General features: G+C 37.4%; 2 protein-coding genes and 1 pseudogene across 2 annotated transcripts in view; all 3 read right to left on the bottom strand.

The window, feature by feature from the left end:
- Window positions 1–975: 975 nt before the first annotated feature.
- LOC104875255 lies at window positions 976–2,412 on the bottom strand (annotated as a pseudogene).
- A 126-nt stretch (window positions 2,413–2,538) lies between these two features.
- The window catches only part of Wdr64 (WD repeat domain 64), a 111,458-nt gene continuing 87,638 nt past the window's right edge, over window positions 2,539–26,358 (bottom strand). The window contains exons 21-28 of the mRNA XM_010642657.3: window positions 25,691–25,796; window positions 18,606–18,664; window positions 15,817–15,926; window positions 12,348–12,536; window positions 8,048–8,153; window positions 6,341–6,421; window positions 4,882–4,995; window positions 2,539–3,132 (exon numbers count right to left, since the gene is read on the bottom strand). Coding sequence (XP_010640959.1) covers window positions 3,034–3,132; window positions 4,882–4,995; window positions 6,341–6,421; window positions 8,048–8,153; window positions 12,348–12,536; window positions 15,817–15,926; window positions 18,606–18,664; window positions 25,691–25,796 — 864 coding nt within the window. The 3' untranslated portion in view covers window positions 2,539–3,033. The remainder of the gene's footprint in view (window positions 3,133–4,881; window positions 4,996–6,340; window positions 6,422–8,047; window positions 8,154–12,347; window positions 12,537–15,816; window positions 15,927–18,605; window positions 18,665–25,690; window positions 25,797–26,358) is intronic.
- Window positions 20,637–23,011, bottom strand: LOC104875206 (glycerol kinase). The gene has a single exon (XM_033762076.1). The coding sequence runs from the start codon at window positions 22,943–22,945 to the stop codon at window positions 21,284–21,286; it is 1,662 nt and encodes a 553-aa protein (XP_033617967.1). The 5' UTR covers window positions 22,946–23,011; the 3' UTR covers window positions 20,637–21,283.

A 26,358-nucleotide genomic window follows, 5' to 3' on the forward strand; every position in this document is an offset into this window, starting at 1 on the left:
CATTCAGTCAAAGGAGAATTGAGAGCAGGATGCATCTTTCAGGGAAGCTTTATTTTTGTTTTGTAGCTAGAATTCCTATACTGCGACTTAAGGGTGTAACAGTGAAGAGTCTCCAGGCAAGAAAGGAGAAGCAAACAGTTTTCCTGGGCATATTTATGGAGGTGAAAATGTAGACAGAGTCCTGCAGCATCAGTTTCTTGGAGAAGACAGACAGTATTCTGGGACACTGGGCATCCTGACAATGAGGGGACAGAACCCAAACCAGTACTCACAGAGACTCCATTATTGGTGTCTTTCAATGGAAATTCAGCGTGGGGGCTCGGTGGCCACTGTTAAGGAGTGTTTGCATGTAGGTGTTATGGTTTGTATCTAGATGTACCCCCAAGCTTCATGTGCTCATAGGTGGAGATTTTGTGGAAGTAGCTGGATCACGGTTATATGACGCTGGATTAGGGTTGTGATACTAGGATTAAGGATGTGCGATAACTAAACTGGTTTAGCATAGTTCTGGGCATGGATAATGGAAGCTCTGGCCTGGGTGTGGGTAGCACCATCAATAGGTTTGTAACCTGGATGGAATACAAAGAGACAGAAAGAAGGTGGGCTTACTGCTTGCTGCTGCTTCTGCTGCTGCTGTTGCCGCTTCCTGCTGGCTATGCTATGGACTGTTTCTCCTCTGCCACACCACCCTGCCTTGGAGCCAGTCGACTCTGGACTGAAACCTTTATAAATTGTGAATTAAATAAATCTTTCCTCTTTTAGCTTTGAGTATCAGGTATTGTGTCTAAGCAATGAGAAAGGTAGCTAAGGCAGTAGGGTAGAAGTGTAACGTTCACAGCGATTTCTTTGTTATTCTTTTAAACATCATTATGACTATCATGGCTATCATTATTATCTTCATTATTATTCTGAACACTCTGTTATATCTTTCAATTCAAAAAAACACACTGATTCATAGATTATTGGGTGATGCTGACAGGGTTGCTTTGACATGTATTTCCCTCTCCCTCTTCCCCCATGCTCCCATTCATTCAGCCACAGCTGGAATCAGAGTTTATTTCTGATTCAAGCTGATCAGTTTTAATTACTTATTTTAGAATGTGCATGCAAGCACACGTACATGCACACATGCAAACGTGCACACAGAATTAGAAATAGCTAGAATGATGCTGGGAAATACCAGGTAGCTGTAAAGCGAGTAGCCCCCAAATCAGTCATTTTGGCCTGAAGGTGTAAACAAAGAGGTTTGCTTCCTGTAAGATGAGCACTTCATTGAGTTTGGTTTTCCTTTTTCCTACAACTAAGCCACCTCTGTCCTTCCCACATTCATGTCTACTCAAGGCTATGCAGGAGGTTATGTTGAGATATGGTCAAGAAAGTCCAAAGAGTACTGTTTTGGTTGAGATCTCTTCTGCTTCAGCCCGTGTTTAACAGTTTTTACAATGTGGGCAGCTTTCTTCTTTGCAACATAATGAGTGAGAATGTCAGTAATGGCCATGAAATACACTTCTTTCCTGGGTCAGTGCTCATGGCATTTAATTCCAAACACATCAGTGTTTGGGTTGAATTTGCCCAGAACCATGGGTGGTGAGCTGTTCAGCATGTTCCCAGGCTGTGTGAGGGTCCCGACCTGGGGAGTACCATGGCTGCCCCTCTCCTTCCTGTCCTCACACTCTATCCCCTCCTGCTTGGCCCTCTCCACATTCGGAATTCCCACAGGAAGCTGAAGTCCATGAGCTTCAACTGGCCAAGAAACTCAGTATCTCTTTTCAGTTTTTCCACGATCACCTTTTTATTGCTGTCATCGATATACATCTTTTGGTTCTCATTAATGAACTCATTATCTTTTAAAGTTGGCAGTTCTTTGGCCTTTTGTTCCTAGCTTCTCTAGCCACTGTGGGGCCCCTGAAGTCATATTTTAAAAATACAGATAAACAAAGGCTGAACACATTTCTTGTGATTACATGTTTCAATTCCATCGACCTTAGGCTGGTACGTGCCAAGAGCTGAGAAAGAAAGTAATATCACAACATTCCACTATATGCTAGTGGTACCTTTTCAGGACGTTGTACATTTCAGCCACATCTTCACTGGCAATGGTCTTGAGAATGTGACTCATCACAGGAAGCGTGGAAACAAGTTCCACTGTGTGCCTGGGAGTCCTTCAGAAGGGGTGCACTCCTGGTCAGGGAATTCTGGTAATCCTTGGCCTCCCTTCCAGACCTCTCATGCAGATCATAGAAAACCACTGGGCAGTATTCTTTGAACGTGAAATGGCTGGACATGTTTTCTTTGCTAGAAAGGTGATTTTTCTACCTTTATCTTAGAATAGGCTTTGGAGCCACCTGGCACCAAGGTGACAGGGATTTGAATGTGGCTCAGTTCATTGAGTGGTTGCCACCCCCTCCCCCAATCAGGTTAAAATGCCAGAATCAATCAATAAAAGATGAATCCCAGCAAATTCAAGTATCTTTTAAATTCTATTTATCTAGACTCATTTATAAATTAAATAGGAATGATTTATGACTTTATCTCCCAGGTTACATTCTTCTAAATGAAGAAGCAGAATATAACTAAAGCCCTCATTGGCATATTTTTCTTTTTAATAGTAATGCTGTTTGTGCACTCCATAGCATGGATCACAAGTAAGTTCCCTCTCCCTGCATACATTTTACATTCTGGCCATGGACTGAGATGAACAATGAGAAGGAGTAGAAAGCTAATCATCCATAATCATATCATACAAATAGGTACTTATGCTGTTGACTTAATTTGTTTCCTTACGTGTCATTTTGTTGAAGTAAACAAGAAACAGTGCCTATTACGTGAACTTTTATATATGAATGAAGTTGGCAAAGTAGCTGCTTGCTGCTTTTTTGATGTTCAGAGCTGAAATCTTTGAGCTCCTTTAGCAATCTTTCCCATCAACAGGATGAGCTGTGGTCTGGAAATGGGTGACTAGTGGATTTTCATTGTCTTCCTGAGTTGGAGCCCACAGCATCATCCAGAATTTGTTGTCTTATATGCAGCAGTTTATTGAGAACCTCTTTGGTTGGACAGGGCCGGGAAAAAGGAAGAAGTCAGATTTATCTGTGGAACTAAATTTCTTTTCAGACTTTTCCTCCGTGACATCTGTGGAATAAAGGACATATTGATTAGCGAGGGGCACAGTTTTCAGAGTCACAGTCAGAACATACTTTTCAGAGTCATACTTCACCATTACAGAAATATTTTAATCCTCTTGGGGGGAAAAAGTATAGTTATTACACTTAACAATCATATGTCCTGATGGAGAAGAGTATTAAAAGTGGGAGCTGGGACTCCAGAAGACTGAGTTGGAAGGGCAGGAATTCTAGAGCTGTGTAACTGGGCAGATATCTGTTGTGGGGCTCCACTGCATAATCTGGAAAGCTCCAGCTCACATCAAAACAAAGCAAGGCCTAGCTAATGAATAATTAATACTGTATATTAATAGCATCAGAGTACACTGGTGGGAAAAGAGAAATCAAATGATGATCACATGAATGAGAAATGAAAGTTTGTTTTGAATTAGATATTTTGAAAGAAATTCCAACCTCATCTAGTTTAGAAGTTTGGGTCAAGAAATGCCTACTTTTTTTTTTTTTGGTACCCGGGATTGAACTCGGGTTTTTGCGCTTGCAAGGCAGGCCACCAAACCGCTGAGCTAAATCCCCAGCCCCAGAAATGCCTACTTTTGTGACAAATGTTCAACCAGCATTTGCAGTGGACAGCATATAGCTTCAGACTCACAATCTTCTTGCCTCATCCTTCAGGAAGGTGGGATTACAGGTGTGCACCACCATGCCCGCTGCTGCCTTCTTTCTGTTACTTAGTGTTTACTTTGAAAATGCATTTAGTATTAGGCGAGATAAAACTTAAATAAGAATGAAAATATGGGGCATAAACTACATGAATTATAAAGCTCAATACAAATATTTTTATGACTACTTTTTATCTTTGGATTATTTTTACGCCATGGTATTTAATCCATTACTTAAAGCAAAAGTAATGAATATTTTTACAAATATTAGTAAATTAACTTTTAGAGAACTTTAGAGAATTGCTAAAAATTCTTACTTGAATCATTGGTAGAGTTGATGATTAACAGTAATCATTCATATTGTTATGAAGTGCATACATTAAGAAATTCTGGTGGAAATACTCAAATAAAATAGCTTTTAAAATTATTATGTTGTTGTCATTGTTTGTTATCTGTTAATGAGTTGGCTTCAGACAATAAAAACCATTTCCTTTCTATCCAAATTTATGAAAAGGAGACATAAAAATTACCATGCGCTAGATGATCTCTTTAATGTATAATCTATCTTAATGACTTGGTAAACGAGCACCAGTTAAGTTAAACCCATGAGAGCTTCTAGAGCTAGTGGGAGAATGTTAGGATTTGAGTTGTATAGGCCATTGTGGTTTTACTAGAATAACCGTGAAATTTGGAGTAAAGAATCTCAGCTCATTACTTAAATTGTATGTGATCTTTAGTAAGTCATTTCACCTTGTTTTAGAATCCAATTTTTCCCCAACTCTAAAACAGCTATAACATTTTCTTTGTACTTATTGTAAAAATTAAAGGAATCACTTCTAAAGGCACAACTTTAAAGCCTTCTGTGTTTTTCCTGTTAATGTATGGGAAAAATTCTTGCTGGTGAGCCAGAATCTGCTGACCAATGTTTTGGCTCCATCCAGTTAAGTGCAATAACATACATCTAGAATATTCATAGAAAGAACATGAACTGAAATAATTTTAGGCTTAGAATGTTTCTGGGAACAGAGAAATAATTACAAAGTCAGAGGGGAGATAGACTTTGGAACCCACATGAACTGGGGGAGTCCGAACTAACTTACCTTTTCATGTTGAACATGACTTCCCTTCTTCTTTGCTAGAGCACTTTCCAATGACTCCCTTTGTGCTTCTACACCAATGAGTGGAAGGAATCTTAGAGTAGTGGGGTTTGGTACCTGGAACCCAGAAGTAAAGAGTGAATTAGACCTATTTAAAGTGGTCACTTCTGTAATTCAATTTGGAGGGCAGTGTAAGGGGTGAGAAGGTATGCTTTAAACCACAGCCCCTTCCCAGTTGCCCACAGTTGATTATTGATGGTTCAACCTTAGCATCATCTGGTAGCTTAAATATTTGATCCCCATTACAATGAACACGTCCTTAGAAAAGATAAGTCATTTTTAAGATATAAGTTGACATTAAGTTGAAATATTTGGCATTTGATTTATTATTTCTTGGACTCATGGATTGATTCTTTGACAAGTTGTTTACCTAGAGTGGGAGACTTGGAGGGAGGGAAACTCCTTGAAAAGAAACAAGGGATGGATGAATCCTGAGTGAGGGCAGCACAAGTAGTCTCAGAGGTGATGGACAGCCCAGCGATGCTTAAGGCATGGTGAATTATTCGGCATGAGTGGACTTGTGAATTGAAGTTTTCTGAAGAAGCTGCATCTGTTTTAAGGATCCTGTGGACTGCTTGAGCGTAGTGGACTAGAACATCGTGATTATGCAGTAATGGAATGTTCTAGGTTGAGAACCAAAATTATCTTGAGCTACTTTAGCTTCTTTAACATCCATTTGTCCTAACTTTTGTGCCTGACCTAACACTCTCATGACTGTTAGGCAAACTACTTGGAATGTATCATTAAGCTTACTAGTCCTCTAGCTCCCATGAACTGTAAAGCTAAGAATCCTATACGATAGCATTTTATATATCAATGGTCATAAGATGATGTGTAAGCCTACAGAAGAGATTGCTTTGCTTTGTTCTAGCCTGTCTACCTGATGGTCTCACCAATGTAATTTGTAAATGTATTGATTTGGGACTATAAAAGTCCATGTAACTTCTTCCATGGTAGAACATGCCACTCAGGGTAGCTTGAATCCAGGTTATGGGTCACTCATATTTGACTCAGAGTAAACTAGTTTCTTATACCCTTTAGAGCAGTCATTATTTCACATTGACAAGAGTATAGGGAGAGTATGGGAGGAATCTGTTGGAAAATGAAACCAAACGTTTTAGCAAAGGCCCAATCATAGAGGATTTGTTGTAGGTAAGGAAGAGTCTCCAATGCCAAGTTCAAAACAGCTACACATGGAATGGCAGAGGGAAGTGATTCAAGCCTTTGACACATAAAACTAAGACTTTTCTGGGATTGGATGTCATATATTTGTGCAATCATGGAGTAGAAGCTTGCTTATGTGATTTTTTCCAACCTTGTTTGGTTGTTCAGGGTCAAGAATGAAAAGTCAGATTTTACATTTTTTGTGTCACCTGTCTTGTTCTAGAAATCTCTGGCTTACCCTGTAGATAGGCAGAGAACCAAAAACAATCCCAGCATCTCTGTTTTCAGTCATGAAACCTTCCAAGGAATTTCTGTGGACCTACAAAACATAGAAATTAATATTTAATGAAAAGTGCAAAATACCTAGCTCAAATCTTGAGTCTTTCACTGACTAGCTGGATGGTCTTGGTCAAGTTTTTTCCTCGTTGGCCAGTCACAAGAATCAAAGGAGCTTGTAAATGTAGTCAGATGGCATTTAAATGTGAGATGTAGTGCTAAGATATTATCATCACTGGTAACAATATGACAACAGTCAATCAACAGAAAATAAGTTAATAGATTAATATTCCATCATTGAAAATGAAAATGAATGAATAAAAGCAGATTGGTGATGAAAATCAGAGAATCCCGAGTGAAACATATTTCAATCAAATTTAAGATTAACTTTAAAAATTTTACTATCCAACTGCAGTACTAAGACACTGAGGTTAATGGGGGCATTTGATTGTTTCAAGGGCTCTATAAATCTTTCTAAAGATTTTTCCCAAATTTATTTAATATTTTAAAAATGCTTTCTTATCTCTAAATTGAAGAAGATTAAAATTGATTGCCACCCTGTATTTCTAGATCATATTATATCAATCTTATTTCACAAAACTGAGTGTCTATTACACACTATGCAGATATTTTTGCCCATAAAGAGCTTGTGATTTAGTGGTGGGGTGGGTGGGAAATAGAGATAAGGATACAAATAATTCTAATTCATTATTGAATATGCTAAGTAAACACATTATGACACACTTAATCCTCACAGCTACTCTTTGAGAGGTCATCAAATGAAAACAAAATTGACATAAAATTACACCTAATTCTGTTTGATGCCACACTGTGCGCCTTTCCTTCCTACTACCTTGTTTTCAGAGAAAAGAAACTTTCTGATTTTTGCGTGAACAGAAAAGTAGGGCTTTTGAAAGTTGCTTTATTTGAAAAGTATTAACTATTAAACATTAAATATGAAGTTGATACTGTAAGAGAAGGATGCAATGCCCGTCTGTCTCAGACATTAATAATTATCTTCCATTTTGTGCTTTGAATCCTGTAGATGAGCTTGAGGAAATCAATTTTAATTGATTAATTCCCTAGTGTTAAAAATAGAATAGAATAAACAACAGAATACTTTTATTTAGTAATTCTGCACTGAAAAAACATGTGTCTGTGAGAGGTAGAATGACTACCAAAGACATCATATCCTACTTCCCTAGCTCAGCTGTGAGTATTTCTATTATGGGGTATATATTACATAAAAGTACTTCGTAAATGTGACTGATGTTAAGATCCTTGCATGGGGAGGTTTTTCTGGATAATGTAGGTGTGACCAATCTAATGATATTTAAAAGCAGAGAATTGTCTCTGCTGGATCAGAAGGGCACGGAACCACAGAGTCAAACACAGGCAACATTTCTGTCATTGGAGAGAAAGGAAAGGGTCACAAACAAAGGAATATGGGATTATCCTCTAGAATCTACAGAAAGACAGATCTGGTGTCTCCTCAGTTTTAGCTGGGGAGATGCATGTCAAACTTTTGATGTATGTATAATCTGTAAAATAACCCAAGTTATTTAAACCACCAAATTTGTAACAATTCACAATAGCATCAGTGTAAAACTTAATTGGTTGATTGGCTGATTGTTTGATTATTGCTATGATTGTTACTTTGTTTAGCTACCTTGGGAGAAGAAAGAGACTTGAAAAATTTAAAATCTTGTTGCACTTCAAAAGCCTTGGGAGGTGCACGTTTGGGAAGTAAAGTTGCTGAGCTCATTTTTCCCCATCTGCATATAAAGGTACAAGAAAAATGTTAAGTCTGTATCTATGCCTTTTACTCTGGGCCAACTAATCAAATATCCGTTATGTCTTTAATCTCTGTGACCCAAATTCCTTTGCTCACATGGCATCAGTCCCAGTGATGCTTTCTCTGCACCTAAATCCTCCCCTATTCAGCTTTCCATAGCTTTCTCTAGGGAAACCACAATGATTTTTATTCTGGATGAACATTCCATGTTCACCAATAGTCACTTTTATAAATTCAATGCTTGACTTTTATGTGACCTAGGGACATTTCCCTTGAAGTTAAGACTCACTTCTGTATATATTTATAAAGTCATAACTATTAACATCATTTCTAAAAGACAATAAATACTATGTCCCAAGATGGAGTCATTCGACCTGACAAGGCTCGTTTTGCTACAGACAAGTAAAATCATTTAGTAATAACACAGTGTCAGCATATATCTCACGTTGAAGCTATCTCAGATATACCATACCCTTCAGACTTCCGCATCTACCATTTGCATTTATTAACTTTACTTATAATGTTCTCTATTAGGCACTCTTTATTTGTTCCACAAATGTCTGTTGAGTCCTCCTGGATGCTGGCTAAGAATCAGGGACACCACGTGTATCAAATAAGATCCTAGTTCTTCAAGAATTCACAGTATAGGGAAAGAGACACATATTCATGAATTACACAATTTGGTGCTTAGTCTTAAGGGCTAAGATATATGAATGTTAAGACTAAGAAATTTCCCAAAAGACGATCAGCTTTGCTTGATGCACTTTACATCTTAAACTTGGGTTCTACTGTGCCAGCTTTTATACTGTGCCAGCTACTTTACTGCCCAGCTGAGGCTTTAAACACACCAATGGTGTTTTGGCGGTCACCTATTGTTCCCAAATTGTTTGGACTTTGATCTGAATTCTGGGTGGCTTCTGATTCCTAGTTTCAACTCCTAGTTTCAGACTTTTTAATCACCCTTTGCATCAGGTAATGCCATTGGGTCTCCCAAGTTTTGATTCATTTAGGATACCTCCAGGACTTCATCTTTGAAAACTCCCTCTGATGCTTCTCCTATGTAAATCATCCTTGTTGGCTCTCTGAATTCTTATTTTCTAGGCAGATCTGTTCCCCTGAGGACAAGATATTTAGACATCTACCATTTAAGATTGAGCAATGCTGATAATGAAAGCTCAGATGGGCACTGATCTCTTCCACTATGACAAAGGTTCAACCACAGCCCAAACAAAACAACAGCTGAACTTTGCAAGAGCACAAAACATCTTCTAAAGCACATTCTATTATCTACTGGAGACCTATTTTTCCTCTATGCCTTTAAACATGATGAAATTTTCCCCCAAAACAAGCAAACCTATGAAACAAATTCTCCTCCAGTCCTAGAGCTATTTACTTTTTTAAAAAAAGCAATCTATAATAACTATGTTTTTGGCACCTGGAATCCAGCCTCCCTCTTCCCCCGTCACCCTTCTCAGCTTCTCTTGCTCTTGATTATATATCCTGATAGATTTTTTTTCCACAATAATCCTGATGATGTCAAACACAAAGTAATGGTAAGAGAATGGCAACATTGATTACTCTGATTTGATTAATATGTATTATATATATGTACTGAAATATAACACTGTGCCATGTTAACAATTTTTTATATTTCATTTGCTTCATTGATTTTTAAATTTCTTTTTTATTAGTTCATGTTTGCTATACATAATGAATACATTCATCATAGGGAGTTGGTTTATATACATTTCATATTTTAATAATTTTTACTTTCCCTCACCTCTTCTCCCTTCCCTCTCACTGTTAGATCCCCTTCCCATTTCCTAAAGGTCTACCTTCCTGTTTCTATCATCTATCTTTTATTTTGCGTTTAAAATAATTTATACTCCGGGGTTCTCAAATGAGATAAACTGTGCTTGTGTGTCTGATGTATTTCACCTAGCATTATTGACTCTAGGTGCTTCCACTTTTCTACAAATGACTCAAATTTATACTTTCCTATGGCTGAGTAGTACTTCATTGTGTATGCACACCACATTTTCTTTATCTATTTATGTGTTGATGGACACATAGGCCATTTCCAAGATTTAGCTGTGGTGAGTTGTGCTGGTAATAAACAAGGTATACATATATTACTGTAGTATGATGTTTTTAGCTCTTTGGGGAAGATACCCTAATTGAATGGAATTTCTATTTTTAAGTTTTTGAGGAATCTCTATACTGATTTCCAAAGCAGTTGTACTAGTTCACAAAACTTTTTTTGTTTTCATTGAGTTTTTTGGTACTTTTTAGGTATACAGTACAGTTACATTCATCATTGGGATCTTGTACCTTTACATGACAGATCTTGGTTCTCATTTTTCCCCATAGCCCTGTCCTCCCTTCACACCCTCCACCCTTCCTTATTTACAAAGACCTTGTTTCCATTTTTTCCTTTTCTTAGATTTTTTTTCTTTCCCCTTATTTCCTTTCCCCTATCCTTCCCACTTCCCCTACACCTTTAGCTCTTTTCTTCCTATTTCATATTATCACTTATACAATTTGGATCTTATTTACACTTTTCATTTTTCACAGCAGAGAAACTATTTGGTATTGACACATGTGTGTCCTATTTATTTCACTTAAGAGTATGGCCTCAATATGCATCCATTTTCCTATGAATGACTCTAGTTTCTCATTCTTTATGGCTGAGTAATACTCCATTTTATAGATAAACCACATCTTCTCTGTCCAGTCTCCAAATGATGGGAAATTGGGCTGTTTCCAAGTTTTAGCTATTGCAAACTGTGCCGCTATGAACATAGGTGCACATATATAGCTGTGGTATGATTCTTCTAATTCTTTTGAAAAGATACCCAGCAGAGGGATAGCTGGGTCAAATGGAACCTCTAGTCCCAGCTCTTTGAGGTATCTCCATATTGATTTCACAGTGGTTGCACCAGTCTGCACTCCCACCAACAATGGAGAAGGGTTCCCTTCTACCCACAACCCCACCAGCATTTGTTATTGGTTGATTCCTTGACAAGCAGCCATTCTTTCTGGAGTGAAGTGGAATCGCAGTGTTGTTTTCATCTACATCTTTCAGAAAACTTTTTGAGAATGTTTAAGAGGGTGAAAAGCTGAACTACCCTGATTTGATCATTATGCGTTGTATAAATGTACTGAATATTAACATCTTACCTCACAAATCTATATAATTTAAAATTTAAAAAGTTCTCTGTACTGTCTTTACCTCATATCTCTTTTTTTCCTCAACCATTGCAATGGGATTTATACTCATCACTCCTCTGAAATTACCTTCTTTAGTGGTATCGATGAACATTTCATGTCAAGCCCAGTGTTTATTTTCCTATCATCATATGTGATCTCATTCTCACCTTCCACAAGTGAATCTTTTTATACCTCTTACAACTCTCTCCTTACTAGATTTCCATTATCATGCTTGATTGTAATTTTTCCTCTCAATATCTTAGCTATTTCTCCCTCAAAGTTTTGCATTAGTATCTCTTCTTTGATCTGCTCTTTAGAGGCTCTTTCTGGATTTATTCCACTGAAAAAATAATATTATGTTATAACTACAGAATCTTTGTCTATAACTGGGACGTCTTTTAGGAGGCCAAACACATCCTTCGGGTTTCTCATTACAGACCCTCACTGGAGGTCCCACAAACACCTTAGACTTAATTTCCAACCAGACTCATTGTCTTTCCCTTCCCATCCATTTTCCTGTTGTGTATTCAGTTAGAGTGCATTCCATAAAGTTGAAAATTCTCACACTGGCCCATAAAAAGCCCCCTGTGATATGGCCCCTATATATTTTTCTAGCTTTGTTTCCTATCATGTTTTTCCCACAAACCCTTTGGACTCCAAACTTAAAAGACTATATCATATAGCCTCTCATTATTGTTACCTTTGTTTAGGCAGTCACCTCTTTGGTTTTCCTTGGTTAAGTTCTATTTACCTACTGGTTATTTAGAATTAGATGTTCCCTGAAATACTACTATACGGAATTATAGCTTTTTGTCTACATATATACCTCCCTTCCACTGGGTTGTGAAACTATTGAAAAGTTTTGGGCTTTTCACTTTTGAATTCTCTATGTCCAACACAGAGTCGCAATACCACAATAGTTTAATTCTTATCTGTTCATCTGAAGAAAAACCAATGGTCTCACTTTTGCTGATCAAATATCAGAGGATATTCATATTTTTGCTTCTTCTCTGTGAACTTGCTTTCTTCTTTTATTTCTACAGGAAGTTCAGTAACATCACATGGCAAGATGAAATCTCTAGTTTGTGATAAATCAAAGACTCTTTGCTGTCCAAAATATCCACAGTAGTGACCGTTGAAGGCATGCCACAGCCTGAGGGGAGGCAAAGGAGGGCATGATATTTTTTTGGGAAATGGCTGCTTGAATCTGTACTTATGACACTGATTTCCCCAAACCAGAAAACAAGGAACAGATTTTTCCCAAAATAGCACTGCTTATCCAAGCTAATCAGAAGCCACATTGACTAATAATAGCTAATTAGTTGAATTAGTCCTGGAATGGGCTGTATCCCAGCTGCTTACTCAAAAGAGCAACAACATTAGAACTTGTAGGAAGAGAGACCTAGGGATGCTTTTTGCAATGTCCAATTCCTCTCAAACTCTGTCCGCAATTCTTATTATTGTGCAGACAATAATAACTAATTTTTACAACTGAGTTCTAATGTAGGATGGCAAAAGAAGTGGCTCTTTCATTTTACCATCAATTCCCTTCAAGAGATCCATCATAGTAGCCCATTTGGCTTAAAATAATATAGAATATAATTAGCAGGAGTGTGTGCTCTATACCTATGGAAAGATAAAAGAGTGCCTGGAAGATCTTCCTTTTATATCTTGATTTTGATCTCAGAGGAACAAAGTTGGAAACCATAATTATGTGGTCTGTTGCAGTGATCCAGAAGAAGGATAAGCTAAAGAACTAACAGCAGATTTCTACAAAGTCCAAGTAGCATCCTCTCTCAAAGAGGTTGATGCTGAGAAGGCAGCAGCAGAGGTGTCCAGGTGGGACTCCTAGCATTTCACAGTATCTCGAGAACTTGGCAAGAGCATCTTATATCCTTTCCATGTTTTAGTTCCCCAGCACTACAGAAAGGCCATGTTCTTGCCAGAGCACTTACCAAAGAGAAAAGGATCAGTCCTTTAAACACAAAGACTTGAGAGGTACTAGCTCAGAACAACTTTACATTTGTTCCACTTTATCCCAGACTGAAGTAAGTTTTGGTCTCCTTATTTCAGAGAGTTTCCCGATTCATGTGGCGTTTTTTTCAAATAACTGATTTTGCCTCTCAGCCTGATTCCCTGGGCCTTAGGTATGGAGCCTTGGCCATCTGGAGCCTTAATTTGCCTCTCTGAAATTTTATCTTTACATTGATCTCTGTCCTATGGACCAGAATTAACATTCAATTATACTCATTTCCTATTAAAATTATTATCTTTTTCACAATATTTAAATGTTAAAAGTGCCTGCCTCTTTAGAAAGCGGCAGCTCATATTAGCAAAAGGACATGGCTTATGGTTATGAAGAGATATATTCTAAGACAGCTATTAATAGAGTGAGCCTCTTTGAACTATCAAGGGAGGTTTCCACTTAAAGGAATAAAGAAAAAAATTTCTCGTGGCTAAGGGTAGCCAGTTTGAGCAGTTGTGTGGTCTGAATGCTTGCATTTTCAATCAGTTCACATATTGAAACCTAATCCCCCAATGTGGTGGTGTTGAGATGGATCCTTTGAGAGATGTTTAGGTCTTGAGGGCTCCACCTTTGAAAACAGTATATTTTCTATTGCTATAACTGAATACCACTAACTGGTCATGTATAAAGGCTTATTAAATTCGTGGTTCTGAAGTTTGAGACATTCAAGAGTAGGTGTTGGCATATGGTCAGGTCTTTCTGGCTGGTGAGAACTCTTTGTTAAGCATCCTAACAGGGCACAGGACATCACAGGGCAAGACAAAGCACCTCAGCTCAGGTCCCTCTTCTTATAGCACAGTCCCATTGGCTTTTACCCCATCTTATAGCCTCATTTAACCTTAATGACTTCCTTGCAGCCTTACCTCCAAATGCTATAGTCACTTTAAATTTCTGTCCTCTAATACTTCACATGGGGGATCAAATTTCAACATGAGTTTGGAAAGGACATCAAAGTGCGACAGTGTCCTTACAAAAGAGGCCCGAAGGAACTTGTTTAATCCCTTCTACCACATAAAGACTTGGCTAGAAGATGCTATTTGTGAAACAGAATGAGTTCTCTCCCGACCCTGGATCTGCTGATGCCTCAATCTTGGACATCACAGCCTTTAGAATTGTGGTTTATAAATTATCGAGCCCAAGTTACTTTCTTATGGCAGCCTGAACAGATGAATTGGGGAAAATTCACAGCAACAGAGGTTTCTATACATGTGCTTGGTGTGTGTGTGTGTGTGTGTGTGTGTGTGTTACAATCTCTAATTATCACTTCTACTGTGGGCTGCTGAAAATAAGTTGGAGCAGAGATCATGAGACTCAGTTGGTAAAGATATCTGTAATAATGAAAATGCATGTTTTTAATCTTTTCTTCAAATAAAGTAGGTCCCTCTTCATAGTGGATGTATCTCTATTTACTTCCAAATAACACTTTCGCTCTAGAGATTCCCCTTGAACTCAACCTTTCTAAAAGTTCTCCTTTATCCCTCCAGATTTAAAATATTTTAGCAACTCTTTCCTTAATGAGTGACACCAATAGTTGTCTAATTGTATCTTCAAGATATCATTCTTGATACTTAAGTTTCCTCTCAGTTGAAGTTTATGTCTTCTTGATTTTACCTGCTAAATACCTCTTGAATTTAAGTCACTTATCTCCAGCACTGCTGCCTCTCATCTAATCCAAGGCTCTATGTTCACCATAGGCTTCTAAGTGATCCCCTTGTTCCTCTTTTTGCTGTCCTGCAATCCATTTTCCATATTTTATGTTTAAAAATATAAATAAAAGGCTGGGATGTAGCTCAGCCTACTTAGCATGTGAGTTTGATCCCCAGGACTACAAAAAATAAAATTAAAAATATAAATCAGTTCATGGTCAGAGTAAAAATCTAAATCCTTAGCAATGCCTACTAGACAGTCCAGGACTTTGTTCTTGCCTAACTTTCTAGTTTCAAGCCCTCATTGTTAACTGGGGCCTATTCAACTTCAGTCCAGGGGCTTTCATGCAACATAAAACATTCGTATTATGTTTAAAATCTCTTGAAGTCACTCTACCTCTCTTAATCATACCTGTTTGCCATGACTGTTCTGAGACTTCTGATTCTAAGCCTCTTTCTTGTGGCTTCTCTAGGTTGGGTGTAGCTCTCTGAGTTGTTATCTTGTTTAATTCTTTTAAAACCATTTCTATTGAGAGTATTTATCATTATTTTTTAGCACGGAGGAGCATGGCCTCTTATTTCCATAGGTGTAGAAAAAAAATTCCAAACCAACGATGGTCTTCTCAAAGCCCTTTAGGGTCACCTTTAAAAAATCAGCTTACCAGTATTGCATTTTAACCGAATACTTCAACTTCAGCATAAAAGCTTTTATCTGTCATAGTCAGAATCTGAGTTCACAGCAAGAAACTGTCCTGGTTTACCTGACTGAGCCATCGACGGAGGCAGTAAGCACCACTTGCTTGTCTTCCACGTAGATCACTTGAACGATTTCTGAAGAATGGGCACGCCACGAGAGCACCTGTTTAAATTTCTAGATAGCAACAGTCAGGTACAAACCTTGGTATAAGTCAAGAATTATAATCTTAAGCAGAACTATTTCTCATTAAAGAGCCATGTGTATGCGTGGATGGTGTAGACAGCTGCTCAAGTAAGTCCCTACTTGCAATTTGTTCTTCACCCTCTCCCTCTCCCTCTCTCTCTGTCTCTCCCCCACTTGCTGTTCCCACACTCTCGCTCTTGCTCTCTCATTTTTTGAGACAGGGCCTTGCTATGTAGTTTAGGCTAGTTTGAACTCACTATATGGCCCAGGATGGCCTCGAACCTGTGGCAAAAGATGGCATTCTCTAAGGCATGTGTTTCTCTAATACGCATCTGAAATAATGTCCGCAAGAGGATTCTTAACTAGGTGTAATATATACTAACATGTTTATTCTGTTGCATTTCATTCCAGTCCATTCTCTCCCATTTTTACCAAAGTTTTGGTTGACACTCATTACATTGCTTTTATGTGAAATACCGAATAGTTTCCCTGGTGTGAATAATCTGCAACAATGCATAAGATTCTAAGAAGATTACTGACATTTAGAAATGGGAAGAAAGGAGCTAAAGGTGTAGGGAAGGTGGGATGGGTAGGGGAAGAGTAAAAAGGGAAAAGAAAAAAATGTGAGATAATGAAAAGATGAAAATAAAGTGTTTGTAGATGGGGAGGGGAGGAAGGGGTGAAGGGAGGGCAGAGGTAAGGGGAAAAAATGAGAATCAAGACTTGTCATGTAGAGGTACAAGATCCCAACAATGAATGTAACTGTACTCTATCCCTAAAATGTACCAATAAACTCAATTAAAGATGAAAAAAAATTGCTTTTATGTGTTACAACTTAATTAGAAATTAGGACTGTCTTTTCTGTATATGTGTATATATATAACCATGTGGGAGATTGTGGAGAGGTTCTGAATATCCTATTTCAGAATATCTGTGCTCTCTATACCTCTTTTTAATAGTAATATTGGGATAGAACAAGATTAAATTGATTTATAGACTGGTACTCTGGGCTTTCATTGAATCAGGCTATATAGCTGGGCCAGGATTAATATAATGGTATACATTAGTCTATATAGTAATGATGAATTTCATAACCAACTTCTGTTGTATAAATAGAAAGCCATGTGGAAACTGGATAATCACATTGTCCAGTATAGAAAAAGTCGAAATGAAGTTGAATATGGAATAATTTAAATAAAGTTATTAAAGTAAATCCTCTTCTTTTAGATTGGTGAAAATGCATTGAAATTATTTGTACTCATATTAAAACATTATATAGTCATCTGTTTGGAAGAGTTTCTCTAAATTTTGAAAGATTTTGGTTGCTGTTTTTAGACGATCCACTTACAAAACTGTTGGCTTTAAATCTTATTTTCACCTCTTAAAAATAATAATACAATATTGATAATCATCACCAGTAGGAGAAAATAATTAGACAGTCTTTCACCTATACATTGTTCAAGCATATATATTATTTTTAGTTTACAGCATATTCTGTATTAATATTAGTTATTGGTAAATGAAAGTTGGTATTTCAGAAGTTGTTTGAACCTTGTTTTTTATTTGGCAATAGTGAATGCTGCTTATGGAAGAAACATTAGATTTGTGAACAAGAACCCTGGTCTTGATCCTAACTTCATCATTAATTGTCCATGTGACTCTGGATAAGTCATTCTAATTTATCCTCTGCAAGGTAGAGAGGATTACACTAAAGCTGAATATATAAACTTTATAGAAAATATGATGGATTTTTTGGAGCAAAAGGAAAGCTCTATTTTTCAAATATAGTATTAGAAATAATAACCATTCTAAGACTCTCTGCAAGTGTCTTATTCTGTTGTCTATATCCCTAAGTTAATACCTGTGATCCAAAAATAAAATTTTGGCACTTTTGCTAATATTTAGTTTTTGTATTGATGTGTTGAAGGAATATAAGAATTTGCTAAAATAGGTCTTGCTTGGTACAACCTTTAATCAGTATTGGGTCTTTATAAAAAATACATGTAGATAGATTACATGCATATAACAAATTCCTATTTAAATGTTTATAAAATAAGGATGTGACATTTATATTACTTTAGCACTAAAAGCAGGTTTAAAATGTACTGGAGCAGAGGTATAGGGAAAAAATGAGAACCAAGATGTGTCATGTAAAGGGATGAATGTAACTGTACTGTATACTTAAAAGGTACTAATAAACTCAATAAAAAGTTTCAGTCATTAAAAAATAAAATGTACTGGAATTATAAAGAGGATTTAAATTAGATATCAGGAAGAGTTTCTTGACAATTACGGTTCTGCTTTGGGGTTGCTAGGAAAGGTTATAGAATGCCTTATGAAAATGTTTAAGATAAATAAACCATGGGAGATTAGATGATGACTGATCTTCCTTAAACTCTGGGTTTCTATATAGATACTCATAAATAAATCAATAATTTATTAACAAAGCATAAGGTATGATCAGAAGCTCACTTCCTCTCTTTCCCCTCTTCAGTCTCACGCACTTATTTATGCCATCTTCTCAGTTTTGTCATATAATTTAAATGATAATAGCATATATGCCTTGAAAGCAAGGAGTCTTGTATTTATACCTTTTGTAGTGTGTACCCAAGAGAAATGCTCAGTAGATATGTACTGATGCATTGTAGAGTGGAAAACTGAAGTTCATACCTTTTCTTCATGAGGTGGATCCAGGAAGGAGCTAATACTGCAAAGGATAACATGTCCTTCTGTATGAAATTGAAACATTGGAATTCTTAATCAGAGATCATATTGTCTAAGTAAGTATCATCTACAATGCTAACTCATTTTGATTTAGGCATTTATATTGGTAAATAAGATAGAATCTGAGCAACCAGATAAGGAAGAAGAAATTTCACATAAGTTTGTGTATGTAGCTATTATTTTGTTTCTGGCTTAGTAAGTCATAATGAAGTTGCTTTATTCACTCAGAGTTTTTCTGGGTGTCACTGTAGATGATAATAAAGTGAATACATACTGCTAAATCAAGTCCAAATTCTTACAGTTCATAAGATTCATCTTATAATCTGAATGGCAATTTATATACATACACACACATACACACACGTATATATGTATATGCAACAAAAGGACACCTACATATATCATGCTTAAACTGCAGGAAGAAAAAGAAAAGCCTTTTAAAAAAGCCATATGGGAGAAAACATAAAGAATTATACAAACTTCTATTCAGAGACAAAAAATTCACTTGAGAAGAGTCCAGCAAAAATATTTAAAGTGTTGAGGGAATGAAAAACACTATCCCTCAAAAGTAAGGAAGTATTTTTTGTCAAACAATTACAAATCGAGGGAATTTGTCACTAGTATACCTGCCTTGCAAGGATTGTTAAAATAAATTCTTTACAGAGAAGGGAAATGATAGCGGTCAGAAATTTGGTTCTACATTAAGTAAGCACACTAGATGAGGATTAAGTGAAAGTAAAACAAAATCTTTCATTTTTTTAATTTTTGAGTTAATATGTAACAGTTTGTACAAAATAACAGCAACAATGTATATAACTTATGAATAATTGAATAACAATTATTATTTAAAGGATGGAAGGGAGGAATTAGGAATATTGTATTACCTAAAAAGTGCTATAGTGTTATTAAAAAAATGGACATACATTAATTGTAAATATGCTGTAAAATCTAGGTCAACTATCAAAAAAGTTGAAAAATGTATAATTGCTATGCTGAGAAAGAAAATGGAATTATGCAAAATGTTCTGTTAAAACCATAAAAGGCAGAAAGAGTGGAAGATAATGGTAAGACAGAAGAACAGGGTAACAAATTGAAAATAGTAACAAGTATAGTACATATCAATCAAATTATGTCAACAATCTCTAGATATAATTGGTCTAAAATACCAGTTAAAAGACAGAAATTGTCAGAGAGCATCAAAACTATGATCCAACAATATGTTGCCTACAAGAAACACTTTAAATATACACACAAATAGATTAAAGTTAAAGGATGGAGAGAGATACCACATTAATGCTGAACAAAGAAATTAGGAATAGTAATATTACTTTCAAATGGAGCAGACTCTAGAAAATGATCAGAGACAGTTTATTTAAAGAACCTCCATAAGCAACAGGAAGAAAATGAACAAACACATTTAAAAAGGGGTAAAAGATCTGAAGAGACGCCTCATCAAAGAAGATATACAAACAAACAGAAAAGTATACAAAAAGATGATTGATTGCATATGTCATCAGGGAAACATAAAACAACAAGAGACTACTATACAACTATTAAAATGGCCAAATTCCAGAACACTGAAAATACCATGTACTGCTGAGGATATGCAGCAACAGGAAGTTGTCTGTTGCTCACTGCTGGTGAAGATGCAAAATGGTGGAGGTACTTTGGAAGACAGTTTGGCAATTTCTAACAAAGCTGAACATACTGTATGATCCAGAAATTACACCTTTGATATTTATCCAACAGAACTAAAGTCTTATGTTCATACAAAAGTCTTTACACAGATGTTTCTAGTATCCTGAGTCATTAAGGCCAAAACTTGGAAGCAAGGAAGATATTTCTCACTAGTCAATGGATAAAGTAACTGTGATACATTGACACAATGGAATATTATCCTGCACTAAAAATCCATAATAAATGGAGGAAACTTAAGTACTTATTACTAAGTGCAAGAAACCAATCTGAAAGGGGTGTATACTGTATGATTCCAACAATATCATATTCTGGAAAAGCAAGGTATGGAAACAGTGAGATCAGTAGTTGCTAGAGGCTGGAATGAGGAATTGAGGGGCAGTGAAGCTACTGCTTTGTACTATAATGGTGTATACAGGGCATTACATACTTGTCAATACCTGTAAAATCTTCAACATTGAGAGTGAACTCTACTATAAACTGTGTACTTTGGGTAGCACTGAAGAGTCAATGTAGATTCATTGAATGTAGCTAATGTACCACTCTGGTGTAGGATGTAAGTGGTGAAGCAATGTATGTGGGGAGGGGACAAGATGTATAAGGGAGCTCTGTCATTTCTACTCAATTTTGTTGTCAACCTAAAATAGCTCTAAAAATAGACTTAAAAAAAAAGTAACAACTAGTAGTGCCTAAGGAAGCCTGATTGAAAATAGTGACCACACAGCAATACTTTGAGGGTTTTTTTTTTGTTTTTTTTGCTGCTGCATTTTCTTTATTTCAAGCCACAGGTCTATTAAGTGGATCATGGAGCAAGGGCATATAAAATGAAATCAGAGTCTATAGATTGTGTCATCACATTGAGTCACAATTGCTAGATTCTCTCCTTTCATAAAAAGTTCTCATCTTGGAAATCCATCAGTTGGTATTATTTATGGGATACTTGAGATGTGCCTTGCTCCAATTAACATTACCATGCTACTTACTATAAAAAAGCCCAAAGTCAGACTACAGAAGATACAAGGGTCACCACTCTCTGGAGACTCAGTTGTAACCCAATCCATTGACTTGATCACGGCTTTCTTCCATGTAGCATAGCGAATTTCACTTTCTTCAGGATTGATCTGAGGTTCAAACCGCTCCATCGTGACAGATGACAAATCCTCTGGTTTGAGACTCCAAACACCAACTCCTTCTGCAGCTCCTGCTGCCATGGCAGCACCCAGGGCAGTTGTTTCTGGCATGGTGGGCTTCACTACTGGAATGCACAGGATGTCTGCTTGTAGCTGCATAAGAATTTTATTGTTGGTCATTCCTCCATCTACCTGTAAATGACTGAGGGGAATTCCACAATCATGATTCATGGCATCCAAAATCTCTCGGGTTTGGAAACAAACAGCTTCTAACGCAGCAAAACCAATATGGCATTTTTTGGTGAACTGCGTGAGTCCACAGATTATCCCTCTCGCACTGGGTTTCCAATAAGGTGCATACAGCCCTGAAAACGCTGGGACAAAGTAGCAGTCGTAAGAAGTACCTGCTTCTTTAGCAAGTTTTTCAATTTCCTCCGAGGTCTTAATAATTCCAAGATTGTCTCTTAGCCAGCGAATAACAGCACCGGCTATAGCTACAGAACCTTCCAACGCATAATATACTGGTTTGTCTCTTCCAAGTTTGTAGGCCACTGTGGTCAGAAGGCCATGTTCAGAAAATACACACTTACGGCCTGTATTGCATAGTAAGAAGCATCCTGTTCCATATGTGTTTTTGGCTTGTCCATCCTGGAAGCACATTTGTCCCACCAAAGCAGCAGACTGATCGCCCAAACACCCCGATATTGGTACACCTTCCAAGACCCCAGATTGCATCAGGCCATAGATCTCAGAGGAACTCCGGACACTGGGAAGAATTTCCATTGGAATTCCAAAAAAGGCGCAGAGCTCTTCATCCCATTGCAAAGAATGAATGTTGAAAAGCATCGTCCTGCTGGCATTTGTTACATCCGTACAGTGGACGCCTCCATTGACTCCTCCCGTCAAACTCCAAATAAGCCACGAATCAATGGTCCCAAAAAGAGCTCTGCGTCCTTCCACAGCCTTCTGAACATTTCTCACGTTGTCAAAGAGCCAACGAAGTTTCACTGCACTGAAGTAAGTGCTAACTGGAAGGCCCGTCTTGGACTTGACAAAATTTTTATTTCCTGGAATTAGTTTACTCAGTTTCTCCACGGTGGACTGGGTTCTTAAGTCAAGCCACAGGACAGCATTGTAGAGAGGCTCACCAGTTATCTTGTCCCAGACGACAGTGGTTTCCCTCTGGTTGCTCACACCAATAGCTTTTATGTTGGAAATATCAATATTGCGCTGTCCAAGTTTTTCACAGGTTTTCTCTATGCAGTCTCGGACAGACTGCAGAATTTCCTTAGGGTCTTGTTCCACCCACCCTTCTCTTGGGAACTGCTGTTTTATTTCCACTTGATGATGACTAAGCAGTTCAGCTGTTTTTGAATTGAAAACTAAAAAGCGCGTCGAACTGGTACCCTGGTCCACTGCTCCCACCAACGGCCCCACAGCTGCTTTCTTCGCGGCTGCCATGAAACTTGCTTCCAGTAGGCCCGCAGATCAACTCTGGTTTCCCGGGTTACCGCAGCAGGCGGGGGAGGGGCTGGGGCCCAGGTGGGGCGGACCGTGGGCGGGACCAAACTGGAGCAGGGGCGGGGCCTGCGCGAGACGGGGTGGGGCAGAACGCGGTGCGTTCCAGGAACACCGGCCTTTCTTTGCCCCTCAGCCGAGGCACAGAGAAAGGAAACCTAAGGCCAGAATCTCAAAGTCGGCTTTAGTCATAATGTGGGTGGGGCTGTGTTGGATCCCAAGTCCACCCCTTCCTGGTTTTCTGGATCGTAGGCGAAGACTATAAATCTCATTGAGGGCTGGGGAATCTAGCTCGGTGGTTCTGCCACCTGCCTTGCAAGAGCAAGGATCCGAGTTTGACCCCCGGTACCCATAAATAAATAAAGCTCACTGACCTGAGGTGGAGAGACCAGTAGTTCTAACAGAAGTGCATTCTGCGAATTCTGCAGCTATTTTACATTTTAGTACTGTATTTTTTTATTACAAAAGGTTTATCATGTAACAGGCAAGGTTAGTGCAAGAATATGAAGGCTAGTATAAAAGTAAAATCCTGCCTGACCTTCAGTTTCCCTCCTATTCTGCTGTAAATACAGAGTCTATAGAGCTATAAAGATTGACAGATACATGAAAACAGGAAGTTAAGAATAACCATATCAGGATATGAAAGAACTGGTGGTGAGCAGTGAAGTCAGATAAAATAGAGATAACTTTAAATAAATGTTGTACATCTGGCAATACTGAATGTATATAAACAGTTATTTCCAATACTGTCTGGAAAGCTCAACGGTAACATGGTTTGTTGGGAATTTTATAAGATAAATTTTGAAATGGGAAAAATTTTCTTAAAAGATGAAAATTTAAGCACATAGTGGCAGATATAATCTGAATGCAAATCAACAATAAGTAAAGGGATAGGTGTGGAAAAAAGAGAACGTTAAAGTACTTAAATTTCCTTTTTTAACTGAAAAGGTACCATTTTGTTCTAACAGATTAATTATTTTGAAAAACTTTAATTCCAGTAAATTGTTAAAATTTTATTTTTCCTCAATTATTTTTGTATTAAAAATTTTTAGCACATATTAAGTGTACAAAATAATGGATTTCATTGTGACTTTTTGTACAGGCAAATAATGTGCTTTGATCATATCTACCCTCCCAATTACCTCTTTTTTGTTGTTTGTTTGTTTTTGGTACCAGGGATCCAACACATTGTGCTTGTGAGGCAGGCAGTGGAACCACTGAGCTAAATGCCCGGCCCTCCTCTTACCTCTTTTAACTCACCCCAGTTCCCTTGGTCCTCTTTCCCTTCCCTGATAGTCCCCCTCTATTTTCTTATCATATTTTCTATAGTCCACATGTGAGAGAAAACCTTCAATACTTTTCTTTCTGAGTTGGCTTATTTTACTTGACACGATCATCTCCAATTCCATCCTTTTTCCTGGAAATGACACGATTTCATTTTCCTCTTTCTCCTTTTTCTTCTTTCCTCTTCTCTTCGTCCTCCTCCTCCACCTCCTCTTCCTCTTCTTTTTTGTTCCCCTTCTTCCCCTCTTCCTCTATCTTCCTTCTTCCTCCTCTTCTTACTTTCCTTCTCCTTTTTCTCTTCCACACCTCCACCTTCCCTCTTCCTCCTCCTCCCCCTCCTCCTCCTCCTCCTTCTTCTACTCCTCCTCTTCTTCCTCCTCCTTCTTGTTTTGTTTGAGACAGGGTTTCACTGTGTAGTTCAGGCTGGCCTTGAACTCACTGTGTAACAGGCTGGCCAGGAATTTGTGGCAATTCTCCTGCCTCAGCCTCTTAAATGCTGGGATTATAGGCGTGCACCACTGTTCATCTATTGTTGAGTCTTTAGACTGATTCCATAACCTGGCTGTTGTAAATAATGCTGAGATAGACATGAGTATGCATATATCTCTGTAGTATGCTGACTTTGAATCCTTAGGGTACATACCAAGGAGCGGTATAGCTGGATCATATAGTAAATCTATTTTATTTTATTTTTTGAAAAAACACCAGTAAAGCTGGGGATTTAGCTCAGTGGTTCTGGGGACAGCCTCGCAAGTGCAAGGACCTCAGTTCAATCCCTGGTACCAAAAAAGCAAAACAAACAAACAAACAAAAAAACAAAACCCAAAAAACAAAAAAACAAACAAACAAAAACAAAACAAAAACCACCAGAAAAATGAAAAATTGTTCCACACAAGTATATTCACTCATACATACATAATCCTTGAAAATATGGGTGAGATGAAGACAAAGAAAATTTAGGGAAATGGGAAGGATAAAAAAGTTGTAATAGATGGAAGAATTAAAATCCAACTGTATGAATTCTAAGAAATGTAATATCCCCCCCACAAGGAGAGCGAGTAATCCTTTCCCTTTCAGAATGGGGATTAATGCAACATAATCCTTTCAAAGTTAAAAATTAAAACTTTATATTATGCCCGATAAACGAAGGTAAGGTGATGGGTAATCATATACTCATTTTAAAAGTGGAAGAACTAGAATATCTCACTTTAGATAGGCATAACATAGTTTTCCCTGACACTCATTTATTTTTCCACTTACTCCACAAGCTGTCTGTGCTGCAGTATGACTTCCAGACTTTCTTTTGTCTCAGAAAATGTCAGTAAAAGAAGTTTCCCTACACCAGTTTTTCATGTCATGTAGGTGAAGATGCTCCTGGCCAAATATAAAAGAGTAATGGCTTACCTACATTTCCAGCCAGTAGTACCCTGGAACATGAATCGGTGTACAGTGCCGTCAGAGAAATGGCAGAATGTTTGGTGAAAGGCAGCATATCTTTCAGGAGTCTTCCCTGAAGAAAGGACATGCAAATAAGGTTTCCTCTGTGATAAAACATTTTATAAAATTTCAATAACGAAGTTGAATTTCTTTCTACACTGTATATCTGAAGAATTATCTTTACTGATAAAAATGTTTCTCTTCTTTCTAATAAAAGTAATTTGAAACTATCCATAGGGACTTACGTTATTGTTATTAAATTATTGTTATTAAATACCCCAAAAGTATACACAACTATTAAGTATAAACATCTAGACACTGATTATTATAGATTGCCTTGCTACTTGAGGTTGACCATGCAATTCTAATTCCATACTCTTCTTTAAACAAACATTCTTTTCAGGTTTAAGTGTATCTTATTTGGGAATATTTGCCTTTCAGAAACAAGATATTTTGGATATTGGTGCAAGATGAAGAAATGTAGGAGATTCAAATTAAGATTTTGTTTTAAAAAAAGTACTCAGTATAAAGCAGCCCTGGAAAGGACTTTCACACATACTATCTTGCTTCAAGAGTAAGCATTTAGCTTGAGGAAAAAAAAAAAAAAAAGATTGAATCTGTTACATGTTTCCTGG

This window comes from Fukomys damarensis, unplaced genomic scaffold (assembly GCF_012274545.1).
Source record: "Fukomys damarensis isolate Sample0158 unplaced genomic scaffold, DMR_v1.0_HiC HiC_scaffold_11, whole genome shotgun sequence".
In the NCBI taxonomy this organism is placed as follows: domain Eukaryota; kingdom Metazoa; phylum Chordata; class Mammalia; order Rodentia; family Bathyergidae; genus Fukomys; species Fukomys damarensis.

Excerpts from the sequence above, each read along its gene's own strand:
- LOC104875206 (XM_033762076.1), bottom strand. The coding sequence starts at position 22,945 with ATGGCAGCCGCGAAGAAAGCAGCTGTGGGGCCGTTGGTGGGAGCAGTG.